General features: G+C 35.3%; 2 protein-coding genes across 14 annotated transcripts in view; both read left to right on the top strand.

The window, feature by feature from the left end:
• GSL10 (glucan synthase-like 10) overlaps positions 1-5,035 on the top strand; it is a 36,394-nt gene extending 31,359 nt beyond the window's left edge. For both annotated transcript variants that reach the window (XM_011039636.1, XM_011039635.1), the window contains 10 exons: positions 189-236; positions 674-832; positions 1,413-1,526; positions 1,615-1,703; positions 1,848-2,006; positions 2,085-2,187; positions 3,133-3,252; positions 3,429-3,479; positions 3,583-3,765; positions 4,479-5,035. In XM_011039636.1, coding sequence (XP_011037938.1) covers positions 189-236; positions 674-832; positions 1,413-1,526; positions 1,615-1,703; positions 1,848-2,006; positions 2,085-2,187; positions 3,133-3,252; positions 3,429-3,479; positions 3,583-3,765; positions 4,479-4,715 — 1,263 coding nt within the window. In that variant the 3' untranslated portion in view covers positions 4,716-5,035. The remainder of the gene's footprint in view (positions 1-188; positions 237-673; positions 833-1,412; positions 1,527-1,614; positions 1,704-1,847; positions 2,007-2,084; positions 2,188-3,132; positions 3,253-3,428; positions 3,480-3,582; positions 3,766-4,478) is intronic.
• Positions 5,036-9,643: 4,608 nt separating this feature from the next.
• LOC105134987 (uncharacterized) lies at positions 9,644-13,471 on the top strand. 12 transcript variants are annotated; one of them, XM_011039647.1, is made up of 5 exons: positions 9,644-11,381; positions 11,916-11,949; positions 12,034-12,082; positions 12,740-12,854; positions 12,949-13,471. In XM_011039647.1, the coding sequence occupies exon 1, from the start codon at positions 9,897-9,899 to the stop codon at positions 11,031-11,033; it is 1,137 nt and encodes a 378-aa protein (XP_011037949.1). In that variant the 5' UTR covers positions 9,644-9,896; the 3' UTR covers positions 11,034-11,381; positions 11,916-11,949; positions 12,034-12,082; positions 12,740-12,854; positions 12,949-13,471. The 12 variants fall into 12 exon arrangements, with proteins under 12 accessions (XP_011037949.1, XP_011037944.1, XP_011037947.1 ...); XM_011039642.1 differs by lacking the exon at positions 12,740-12,854 and having other exon boundaries at positions 12,034-12,376; positions 12,984-13,471; XM_011039645.1 differs by lacking the exons at positions 11,916-11,949; positions 12,740-12,854 and adding an exon at positions 12,354-12,380 and having other exon boundaries at positions 12,034-12,136; positions 12,986-13,471.
• Positions 13,472-13,489: the final 18 nt, after the last annotated feature.

Here is a 13,489-nt window from a genome sequence, read left to right on the forward strand (position 1 = left end):
TATTTAGATAAATGTGTATCTAGTACAACAGAGATTGGGGTTTACATCTTATGCTCCAATTTTACAGGGAAAAAGAGTAGGAGAGGAAAAGTGTGGTGTGAAAGCTGCATCATGTTTTTTTACATGCATATGCACACCTCTCATTGTATTTCTTTTTAACAAGTTTTCTTTTGGAAATTATATTGCAGTTGACGGTGCTGACTGTATACATTTTCCTTTATGGGAAGGCATATTTGGTAAGATTGATCTGTCCATTACCTGACTAAAATTTCCATTCTTGTATACTCGTTCACTTTAAATCCTTTGCACTCCAGATCACGACTTATATGTTCATTTTTATATTTAGTTTGCTGATATTTTCCTGTTTCAAGTTGATAAATATGATATGAAATTATGTACCAGTTTTAAGCCACCATAAAATGAAGAAACAATGTCTAACATGTGTCATAAATACAATCCCATAGGTTTTAAGGCATTCATCTGATGTAAAATGTCTTAAGAAATAATCCATATATGTTTTATTTTTTAGTAGAATAATCTATATATCTGATTTTATAAGATTATATAAATGTAGTTCACAGTTTTGTTTCATCTCAGCACCTGCTGTTTGCACAAATATGCTAGCTCTTGTTCCCAATTTATTTTTCTTGACACTGATGCGATTTTGTTTTAGGCACTATCTGGAGTAGGTGAAGAAGTTGAAATTAGAGCACTGATAACGAAGAACAATGCCCTGAGTGCTGCTCTGAACACTCAATTTCTCTTTCAAATTGGTATTTTTACTGCTGTGCCAATGGTTTTGGGCTTCATCTTAGAGCTGGGATTCTTGAGGGTAAATATCATCCTTACTATATGTTTCATAAGCTGTGAATGCTAATTACATGAACTAACTAAGGGTTAAGCAAGATGCAAGAAAGTTTCTCTCTTTATATTTTATTTTCATTTACATGTTTTTTCACCTATACCATCCTTACATTTTATGCCGTTACATTTTTATTCTATGTTAAATTTTTCTGAACTTCTTGGTGTCGCTTATGCCAAACATCTGCATGTGGTATATTACATCCCAAGCTTGTAAAATTATTTTTATGTAGGTTAGTGTTCCTCCTTCGCAAGCATTGTTTAAGCAACTGGACCCAGTAAACTCGGAATTATGAAGAGAGGAGAACTAAGATTTTGCATTTTTTTGTGTTGCATTATTTCACTCATCTACAAGCATGCATATTTACTTTTGAACTTCTGCTTATGCTATCATGTCATCTGAGACTACTGTAATTCATTGTTTAGCTTACTTGACTCGTGCTCACGGTTCTCAGTTTTAAGGACATGAACTTCTGCTTAGCTTCATGTTCTTTAATTTGTTGCTGAGCTGAAAAACTGTTGTGGTGGTAATCTTCTGATTAATGTTGCAGGCTGTTGTCAGTTTCATCACAATGCAGCTTCAGCTCTGCTCTGTCTTCTTCACATTTTCATTAGGCACAAAATCACATTATTTTGGTAGGACCATTCTTCATGGCGGTGCAAGGGTATGTTCAATCATTTTCTTTGTTGAATATTTATTATTTGTTTTTAGTGCTGTGGAATGTGTTACAATAATATTCTTTTTCCTACTAGTATCAAGCCACTGGTCGTGGATTTGTGGTCCGCCATATTAGATTTTCTGAAAACTACAGGCTTTACTCCCGCAGCCATTTTGTCAAAGGGTATCTCTCTCTCTCTCTCTCTCTCTCTCTCTCTCTCTCTCTCTCTCTCTCTCTCTCTCTCTCTCTCTCTCTCTCTCTCTCTCTGTGCGTGCACGTGCACATGCTTGAGCTGCAATAATCGTTTGATTGTCCTCTTATCTTCAGACTAGAAGTTGTGCTTTTGCTGGTCGTGTACCTTGCATACGGGTATAATGAAGGTGGTGCATTATCTTACATTCTTCTTACAGTCAGCAGTTGGTTTATGGCTCTATCTTGGCTTTTTGCTCCCTATTTGTTCAATCCATCTGGATTTGAGTGGCAAAAGTAAGCACTGTTTCTTATGTTTATTTATGGTTTTTTTTTTGCCACCTTGTTGAGTAACCCTTAATGATGTACTTTTAGGACAGTGGAGGACTTCAGTGATTGGACAAATTGGCTTTTTTACAGAGGTGGAATTGGGGTTAAGGGACAAGAAAGTTGGGAGGCTTGGTGGGATGAAGAATTGGTATTACTTTTGTTCTTGTACATGTCATTGTTTTTCCCTTTTTCATGTTTTGAATAAATGCATAGGGGAAATTCCACTCCAATTCCCCTAAAGAATCTCCACTCCTATGCATGCATCAAACAGTGACTCTCCTTGGTTCAGTGGTACCATCGGCCATTATCAGATGTTCATTGGCATACCCTATAAATGAAAATAAGGGGCAGCATCAAGTATCCATTTGATTCCAGCTATGTATAATTGTTTCTATAATATTGTCTATTTGTTAGGCTGTGGAAAGATAGAATACTGGGATGCATAGTAGGGAGAGAAGGGGGGGATTAGAGAAGCTTCAGCCCTACAAGATTCTGAGAGGAGAAAACTGGGATACATGCTATATGAAGAATTAGCAAAACTAAGGAAAGCTGCAACAAAAATACCTAATCTTGATTGTAACTTTTGGTTGATATTGCAATGTTAAGATATCCATTAAAAGAATATTTTTAGCGAACACTAACTGAGCAATAAAGAATGAAGCTCCTTTTCTTTAAGATTGCAAACACATTGGTAAAGCTACTCTTGTAATTGATTGGGAACATGCTGGTAAAGCTTCTCATCTAAGACCTGGGTGAGCACTTGGCTAGCCTTTGACTACACTGAGCAGTATTGTTTTATGCTCTAATCAAAGTATCGTGAAAATGCTCTTAATGCTGTTTCATGTTAATCCAGATTCCAGAATTAATTCCATATATTTTTTTTGTCAAAATAGTAAAGCAATTGTACAGAACACATGGTCCAGTTGATGTTGGGCAATTTGGTCAACTTAGCAATCTTTTACCAAACTACTTGAAGGGACTTAAAATCTTCTTTAACCATGCAAGTCTTGTATGTTTCACTTTTTATTTAGCATGTTCTATATTTTTTGCATTTCACTTTGTTTCACGTTAACGACCTCAAAATATCTTACAGGCACATATTCGGACTTTGAGTGGGAGGATAATGGAGACTCTTTTGAGTCTAAGATTCTTTATCTTCCAGTATGGTGTTGTATACAAACTTCATATACAAGGAAGTGATACATCATTATCGGTAATACATCTCTTAAAATGTGTCTTTATGCAGGACGTGCTTTGGCTTCTGAAATGGCTATTTTGCCTCTTAATGCAGTTTTACCCCTTATTTGTTTCGTCCTCCAAATGAAATTAGATTCATTGACCTAACATGCATTTCTTATTCTTGGGAAATCACTTTTTGGTGTGTCTTAGGTGTATGGCTTCTCTTGGATTGTGCTAGCTGTCCTTATAATTCTTTTCAAGGTGAGCAGTATTGCTGCACAGCCACAAATTATGTACTTCTTAATTATGAGACTTGCTTGTCATGTTGTTTGTAATTCAATTCATCTTTACCTTTTGATTACAGGTGTTCACTTTCAGTCAGAAGGTCTCTGTCAATTTCCAACTTTTGTTGCGCTTTGTACAAGGTGTCTCCTTCATGTTAGCTTTGGCTGGTATAGTTATTGCAGTTGCGCTTACAGAATTGTCAGTGAGTGACATATTTGCAAGCATCTTAGCATTTATTCCCACTATATGGGGAATTTTATCCGTGAGTTTTCTGAATCACCTTTTTCATTCTTCTTTTAATTCTTATCTTTACTCATCTTCTTTCCTTGAAGCACAAGTAGAAAAATTTCCATATGTTCTTCAGTGATGAAATTCTGAACTGCTCTTTTGCTGTTGCTGTTGCTGTGCTGTAATCTTGATATATGCGAGTTTAACATCAAGGACAGATTATTTTGTGTAAATCTGTGAAAATCGAACACTTTGGATGGAAAAACATCTTATCAGATACATGTAGGCTGTTTAGTCAACTTTTATTTCCTCATGAATTGTCATAAGAATTATCAGGGGGGTGGGGCACAAATGAAAAAAAAAATGTCCTCAAGAAGCCATTGCACAAAAGTGAGAGTGAATAAGCACTGAGCGGTCATGCTAGAACAATGAAACTGCTTGCAGTAAGATGAGTTACGCATGTTGTTCATATCTAGAAAAACAATTCCATGCTATCAAACACAAGAATGTAAGGGCTTTTGAGTGCCGCATCAAACATCATAATAGACGTCCTGAATTAATTCAATACGGTACGAACTTGAGAGGGAAGGAAGAGGGGAGAGAAGGAAGAGGGAGCGGAGAACATGGACAAGTAGTTTGTCTTTAACCTGATTGTTTGTGAACAATGTTTATTATATATATCTTTTACACAATTCTTCCCCGTATCTTTCATGGTTTGAGATTATAATTTCATTCTTTTTTTTTCAGATTGCATCTGCTTGGAAACCTGTAATGAAACGCATGGGATTATGGAAATCCATCCGTTCAATTGCCCGCCTATACGATGCTGGGATGGGGATGCTGATCTTCATCCCAATAGCATTCTTGTCTTGGTTTCCATTCGTTTCAACCTTCCAAACCCGGCTCATGTTCAACCAAGCCTTCAGCCGAGGACTGGAAATTTCTCTCATTCTTGCTGGTAACAACCCCAATATTGGGATATGATGAACAGGTTTGATCCTAAAGGAGAGTTTCGTTTTTCGAGTAGTATTGGTTTGATCTTACTATATCCCTGTGATAGCAGCAAACCAGTTAGGTTACATTTTAGCTACGTGAATAGCAATGTAGCATTTGTTGTTATATTGTATATTAGATTCTGTGGTTACAACATCACGCAGTTTATGATTAGTTATGTTTATACATTTTCAGCTAAAATTTTCAACCGATTTAACATGTAAATTTTGTGCTTTAGTGGCTAATCTGAAAAACCCTATAGATTGTTAATTCCATCTTAGCAGTGGTATATTGCTGCTGATTACCCTTTATTATTATTATATGTTTACATTTAAGTTCAAATTGGCACATTCTTCTACTTAGTAATTACACAAGCAAGAAGTTCACTTTGCTTTTGTCTTTGCATTTTTATTTTTTATTTTTTATCAAATAGCACAATATTGGAGCATGGTTTGATTTCGGGATGCACCTAAATAAGGGTTTGTGTTAACTCGTGGGCACCTAAATAAGGGTTTGTGTTAACTCGGGGGTCGCTTGGTCGCTTGGTGAATGTTAAGCCTAACCTTAACAAGATTCAGGAAATAGAAGAAGGAAGGAACAGAATAGGAAGGGAAGATAGAAAAAGAATTCCCCTGTTATTTCTTGTATCTCACGCAATCTCTATATGGGCTTATATACATCACCAGACCTTCATTTAACTCTCTCTCACTTATTCATGTACTGACAGTTACTGTCATTAACAACCTCTAACTGTCAGTTAACCATCACGCTTTTAATGTGTACCTCTTGTTCTTCCCCTGAAGTTTGGAACAACACTCCCCTCTTGAATGCTTTCTTGTCCTCAAGAATGCTCTAAGTTGGACCCCACTGAACCGAGCCAGCTGTTGCTACTCTGTTCCTTTTCCTCATCAGTGTCCTATCCAGCACTGTGACAGGAAGAACTTCCATCCTTCCTCCATTTCTTACTGGTAATCTAGAGGACACCACTGCTTCTCTCAGGCAATTTCAGTAGATTAGCTTCTGCCCGGATCTTCTTCCTGCTATTTTTTATTATGATCTATAATACCCAGGATTAAGTCTAAAATTCTTCCTCAAGGCCACATTACCATTCTTATGGCTTCAGCTTCAAGAACACATGGTGGCAACGGAAGTTGTGCCGCCATGTGCTAAGGACGGCCATAGGCACCATCTCTTAGGATTGTGCATGGCCATTTTGAAGAACTGGTTGGAGATTCCCATTCTTTTATATGCCGTTGTTCGTCTATCTTATCATGCATAGTCTCGTGGTGTGACCTGAAGATGTTCACGTGAGTGACATCGACAGAAAACGAATATTAAGATTTGAGGGTCGATTAGATACTAGATACTGTCCCATTTCTTTGATTCTTCACCGGATGGGATTGGATTGATGGCCACTAAATGCACCGCCTGCTTTTTGGTAAAATCTAACCCATTTTCTTTTTTTCTAGAATTTCGCTTTCATAGGTTGAACAATTATAATTCTATGTGGCAAATTGTGTGAGAATTGATTGAGATTCTTCAATAAGATTTTTCATGCGCCACCTGCTTTTCCTTGAGAAATTCTTGGAATTTACTCGGCTAGCAATAGGGCAAGATAGTCAGGTCAATTTCTTACTTTGCTAGCAATAGGGCAAGATAGTCAGGTCATTTTCTTACTTTTCAATTCAATTCAATTCAAAACTCCTTCCAAATTAAGTTTGAAAGTCATAAATCTCTTAGACCGAACTCACGAGAATCAATCAATTTTAACAACTACGATAGAAAGGGGCAGAACAGAAAATAAGCGAGAAAAAGAAGAGAGTCAATGGCTCCCCCCTTTACGAGATGCTGGTGTTCTGTTTCCTCCCTTCTGTGGTTTCTTAGAAGCTCGCTCATCAGCAACCACAAACGCGTGCAGTGCAATGGATTCCACCACATCTCTCTACCTACTGAAGCACGAAGAGCCCTTTTCATTGATGAGTTCACTTCACACTTGAATCTTTTGTGCCCAAGAGTTCGTTAAATGGATACTTTATCACACAGATCTAAAGCATTGTTTTCAACTAGCAAGAGCATGTTATATGCTACTCAGTCTCGTAGTATTTCTTTCGTATGGTATACTCGTATATATGCCGTAGTCAAGTTTTCTCTCTTTCCTCCCTCTTAGTTCTCTTAAACAAAATCACCAACGGCAGCCCTTCATCTCCCTGGTTCTCCATTTTATTTCCTTAATTTCTTTGTTTCTTAGAATGTTAACAATTCATATCTAGATTTGATCTGTACATTAAACTCCTAGTTTATTAGAATATTTTCTCAGTGTAGCAAGGCTCTGATGTTTCTTTACAGGGTGATGGCATGTATTTATTGAAAGATTGATGCAACCAATATTATTATAAAATATGTTTTAATTAAGAAGTTATTAATATTTTAAGTATAAAATAATAATTTAAAACTATAATAAAAATATACTTTTAAATACTAATCAACATTAATTTTTAATTAAAAAAATAATTTATAACGACGCTAAGTTTATGTGCGTATGATGCTGTTGTGTATCAACAATGAAAATTATAATTTTTTTATAAAAATAATATATATATATATATATATATATATCCTTTTCATCTTGTTTTACCAAAAGAGAAAAAAATTCAAACTGGAATGAAGGTTAGGTGTTTATCATAAAATATCGTTTCTTGTTGCAGAGATTAGGTTAGATGCCGTTTAAGGTTAGGTGATTATCTTTGGTTAGAATATATACAGGGAATATTGAGCCAAAAAAAAAGAGAAGAAAATCTGGGGTTTAATCTTTAGACCGACAGGTATATCATAAGCTGGGAACAAGAATAGAGGTAAGAAATACTTATTCCCTTTAAGCGCGCGCATGATATTCTTCGATAGCATTTGATTACCGTTTTACAATAAAAAATATATATTTCTGTGTTTTTATTTTGAAAACATAAAAATTTATATCAAATGATCTTATAAATATTTATTTTTATATCTTCACCGTATTTTTATTATCTTTATTCTAAAACATTATCTAAATAGATGTCCCATGTCATTTTCCTCCTTGCTTACCACCCAAGCCATCTCGAAGCATCACCGTCATCAAAGTCTGTTACTTTCTTTTTCCCTCTCTTAATCTTCACTCATTCCATTCTTTCCCTCTTTGTATTCCCTTCTTCCAACAAAGAATTTTACATTATAAGTTTATTCAAATAATTGGTATCTATGAACTAACTTTAAATCTAAAATTCAAAGGGATGTTAACTTGCATAATAAGATGCCCTCTTCTATACTTCACACATAATTATTCCTCAAATTAATACATAAATAATTTATTTGAACACAAGGACTTAATTTTATTATACTAACATATATTAAAAGTGATTAGCTTTTCACCATGACAATAACGAAATAAGGCAAGTTTCTTTTTACTTTAGTCCTTAAATTTTTTAATATTTTTTTTAATTTTATTTTTTAACATTGAATTTACAGGGTATATAACTTTATAATTTGTTTTGACTTTCTTTTTATTAAGTTATCCCGGTCTCATAAATCAAGTTGTGAATTTTGCGAGTTATAACCGTATTAACTCAAGTTATTTTTCTTTATCTATTTTTTTAATTTTATTTTTTAATATTGGATTGATTGAGAATCAAATTCTATAATTTTTTTCAAATTTCTTTCTATGCATTTATCATAATTTTCTGCCGTGAATTTAGTAAATTAATCAAGTTTATGCCAAATAGTTTTTATTATTCTTTATTTTTTTAATATAATCCTTGAAAATTAGAGTTGATTGAGAATTAAAATTTATAATTTTTTTATTTGCTTTTTAAGTGGTTATCACGGTCTTATGATTCGAGTCACATGTTAAGTTAGTTGACTTGGATTTTTATTGTTTTTTTAGTTGAATTTATTAAAGTTTATCATTTAATATTGGGTTGATTGATAATTAGACTTTATAATTTATTTTAGTTTGCAATCGATGATATTATCTCAATCTCATAACCTGAGTCATAAGTTTGGTTAATTGAATGAAGTGATTTTTTTAATTTATTTTTTTAATTTTACCATTAAATACTGAATTAATTGAGAATTGAGTTTTATAATTTATTTTTCTTTTTAAAGATTATTCCAATCTCATGATCTATGTTTGATTGATTAATCGAGTTGATTTGAATTTTTTTAGTTGAATTTTATTTTAAATTTCACTATTTAATATTAGATTTATTGAATATTGAGTTTAATATTTTTTTTAATTTGCTTTCAATAGAGTTATCATTATTTCATGATCTGAATAATAGATTTGATAGGTTAATTTAAGTTGATTCAAGTCGAGATAACATGCTGTCATTTTAATATTTTTTAAAAATATCATCCTAGATATCATATTTATGTTGAATTTTTTTTATTCAACTTACAACATAACACAAAAAATTATCTAGTAAAATTAAATTAAGAATACAATTTGCTATTAAATTAAAAAAAACTCTGACAGTGAGTATCTCAGAATGTTCAAGTAATGCTATTTATTCAAATCAATATTATTGAAAATACTAATTTAAAAGGGATTGTTTTAGATGATTACCCAAAACCCCAAATTCTATCAAAAAGAAACATAGAAGTACTTCCACAATGGTTATTAAATACAAAAACTCTAAAGGACCAAGTTGCAAAGTCCCTTCATTCTCCTAACTAAAATATTTAATATCTCATAAACCAAACCCTAAGCACATAGAAAATAAAGACTAGTTTGCAATTTCCCTACTTATCGCCTTCAAGCAGTCAAATCAAACCCTTTCAAACCGACACGTCCTTTCATCTCCACCGTCCATTAAAAAACCCCCAAATCCAACCGCCATAAATCACCTTTATCCCGTATATAAACAGCCCCAACACAATAATACAGCCCTAAAAAAAAAAAAAAATTAACCAAGAATTCTCTAGATCTCTAAAATTAAAAACAAATTAAAGAAGTTTCAAAAGGTAGACAAAAAATCCGATCTTTTTAGCGTTTTTCGATCTGATCTTTAATTTCTCATCTTCTTCTTCTTAGTAGACGGGAATTGATCTTAATTGCAAACCTATTTTGCTAATTTAGATTTTTGTACGTCAAAACCGAGCCTCTTTTGTTTTTTATTTTATTGTCTTAGGGTTTGAAAAATGAACGATCAGCCGTCACCGTCAATCATGAATCAGCAGCCACCGCAATTGATGGGTCAGCCACCTCCGATTCATCTGCAATCACTGATGTTGAGTCACAGTCAAGCCATGAATCAACCACAGCCGTTGATGATGATGATGAACCAGAGACCTTTCAAGAAGTTTCAAAATCCGTCGAAGTTTAATAATAATTTTGTTCCTTCAAAGCCTAGAAGCAGCAACAACAGCAGCAGCAACTGGAAGGGTAAAAATGCCAACAACAACAAAAGACTGGAAAATTCCAATAATAACCCTGGTTTATCTTGTGGTGTTAGTGGCGGCGGTGGCGGAGGGTATAAGCCACCGAGTTTGAATGAATTGCAAACACAAAACAGAATGAAAGCGCGGAAATATTATCATCCAAAGAAGAAATTTAATAATAGGTTCGCGCCTTATGCGCCGAGGAATACGACGTCGTTTATTATCCGGGCGAAAAAATCCGGTGGGATTGCTTCGTTGGTTTCTCCGTGTCCGGTGACTCCGGCAATGTTGCCAACTCCGATATTTTCGCCTTCGAGGGAGGTGTTAGGTGATATGGCGAAAGAGGAGTGGGGTGTTGATGGGTATGGATCGATGAAGGGTTTGATTAGGTTGAGATCCCCTGGAAATGAAGCGAGTGAGGATGATGAGGATGATGAGGAGAGCGATGTGGAAGAGCATGTGGAAGTGGAAAGGAGATTGGATCATGATTTGAGTAGGTTTGAGATGATTTATCCGAGCGGTGGTGGTGTTGGAGGGGAGTATAGTTATAATAATAATAATGTCTTGGAGAATAGGGTTGATGATCAGGACACGCATATAGCGCAATTGGAAGAGGAGAATTTGACTTTGAAAGAGAGGTTGTTTTTGATGGAGAGTGAGTTAGGGGATTTGAGGATGAGGTTGCAGTTTTTGGAGAGGCATCAGCAGCATGGTCAGAGTAGCAGTAGTGCTATGGTTTTGGAAGATGTTAATGAGGAGGTTGTGGAGAATGTTTCTGAGAATGAGAGTGATGGAGGATCTGATATTGGTGTGAATACTGTAGCTAACGACGGTAACGAGGAGGTGATGGAGTGTGTAAGAAATGTTAGTAATTTTGATAAGGAGGAAGGGGAGTGATGATGTTTGTATGGAAGAAAATGTACTGATGATCAAGTTATCATGAAGCATGAGGTCAAGGATGAGAAGGCAGGTAGTGGATTTGTTAATGATGGGGAAAAAGGAGACGATTTTGTAGCTACTGATGCAGAAACAGTGAAGGTTGATGAAGCAAATGATGAAGAGGGAAAGCTAACTTTTACCAGACCGTCTGGTTTCAAAGGTGGAGGAGCCTGTCCAAAGGTGATACTGCTGACAACAGGGTTGTGCAAGACAAAATGGTTTCAAAGGAGGACACTTCTCATGATAATCAAGTGTCCTTAGAGAAGAGCATTGGCGGTGGTGACTAATGTTTTGTCCCGCGTTAATGTAAGTCTCTTCTCTGAATAGATGGAATGTCATGTTCATGTCTTTGCACAAAGGATAAATGTGACCTTTGTAGAGTTAGTTTAATTTTTATTTTTCTCTTTTATGTTTTGTTGGTCTGAAAGGAGGAAATAAGGGAGGATTTGTTTTGATTCCCCAATTTTCTCTTGTTCAGATTACAAATCCTACGAAGCAGGTTGTATCTTGCTATCCTTTTTAGGCTACTGCGGGTGGTATTTGGGTGGGAGGGTTCAGGTAATGGGGGGCTAGTGTGAAGGTTAGTTCTGATAAAAGCATAAATCTGTATGTTGCATTTTATGGCTTTTGAGCTGGATGTAACCTGGAACATTTGGCGTAAATCTCTAACCATGATGTACTGGCTTTTCATTTGTCTAATGCCATAAACATTTCGACTACGTTTGCTTCTTTTTCTTTTTCTTTTTCTGTCCATGGAATGCCTTTCTGAATGTTTTATCCAAATTATCCTTACTATATTTGTGATTACTTTTCTAGTATTATTTCAATTCTTGATTGCGGGGAAGGGAGGCCTGCTGTTCTGATCTGTGCACATGTACCTTTATAATTGTTACCATTTTATTCATGTTTCTGTACTTCCTAAATGGCCTTTTTTTAATTGTTTCTTTGGTTTCCTCAGGAGATCTGAAACTTTTGAGCCTGAAGAACTTCTTCCTCTGAAATCCCAGGTTGTTATGACATGAAGCCATAGAAAATTACATATGATTGGGTGATAGTGGATGGTAGGTTTATTACCCTCTGATTCCAGATATGATTAGAAGTAGAAAACCGGCTGTTTGGAGATTCTAATAAAACTTTCCCATCTGAGACTCTGATTACAGTTTCCAGTTTGACAAATGCTGGGAATTTTGGTTGCGTGTTGCTCTTGGAACTTTGCTTATTAGTGCTAAACTCGTACTTTTGATGCCAATAACTGTTATTGCTTATTGTTGTTTGTAGTCAAAGAGGGTAGAGTTGCATTCAGTGGCTAAAATTGGAAAACAAATGGCCTCGACAATTTCTCTGTCCCTTGGTATATCCGTTACTGGATTGGTCAGAGAGCTAAAGTGCAACATCTTGCATGAAAACATTCAGTGTCTCCTCATGTGAGGTTAATGCAGCTTGACTTGTAATTGCAGACAGATAGTGACTTTTGAGAATTCCCATACTTTGGATAGGTTAATTGATCATAAAAATCGGGGATAGGTCAATTGATCATAAAAATCGGTGTCCTATGTTTGAGCAATTGTAGCTCCTGAAATTCAAATGTTACCCGGCAAATGTGATGCTTATGTTTCCCAGAGACGTAGCTTTAAGATTTTTTTTTTTGTTGTTGCCTATTATAGGGGTGTGTTTTAGGCAGCAGGCTATGTTGCTTCCACACGAGTGATTGTCCTGGTGGATGATGCAGAAATTTGGAGACTTGATGATGAGTCTGCTACACTAATGAGCTTGCAATAAGTCTTAACTAGCAAAATTAGTTCTTATACTCGTTGTGGCATTTAATTGGTTTTTGTTCCATCACTTGATTTTAAAATCTTTCCTTCTGTGTCAGGTACTGAGGATCCCTTTTATGCCAGGTTTATAAAGAGCTCGACACTTTTGGTCTCTCTCCGTCTGCTTTAAGCCGTGTTCCTGCATTCCTTTACCCGACATGAAGATGGCAGCAATTATTTGTCTGCCGTATCAGGTTCATTGTTAATACAATGTTATTTGTCGAATCTTGACAGGATTCATGCTCATGCTATGTTAGCTTATGTGTCTATAATCTAGTCATGAAGTGAGTGATAGGTAATTAACATTTACAGTTTTTGTGGGGGCATCATTCATGGTGGAGAACCGTAGGGTTCTTGCTTAATCTTTGAAATCAAGAAAAGGCCAAATCCTTGTTTCCTGTGTGCTTGAACCTTGAAAACCCAGCTTCCAAGATGCGTGGCTAATCCACGAAGCAACCTTTCATGATTTGTTTTTTTACTTTGGATACAAGGGGTCCTATAGTAGAGTGTACTTTTAATTGTTTCCATAAGAATATTTCAAACATCACAGCTGCATGAGAAGACTAAGATTTTTCCTTTAAATTTGACTAAAGAGCAAAT

The sequence above is a fragment of the Populus euphratica genome, unplaced genomic scaffold, assembly GCF_000495115.2.
Source record: "Populus euphratica unplaced genomic scaffold, PopEup_1.0 scaffold57.1, whole genome shotgun sequence".
NCBI lineage: Eukaryota > Viridiplantae > Streptophyta > Magnoliopsida > Malpighiales > Salicaceae > Populus > Populus euphratica.

Excerpts from the sequence above, each read along its gene's own strand:
- LOC105134987 (XM_011039642.1), top strand. The coding sequence starts at position 9,897 with ATGAACGATCAGCCGTCACCGTCAATCATGAATCAGCAGCCACCGCAA.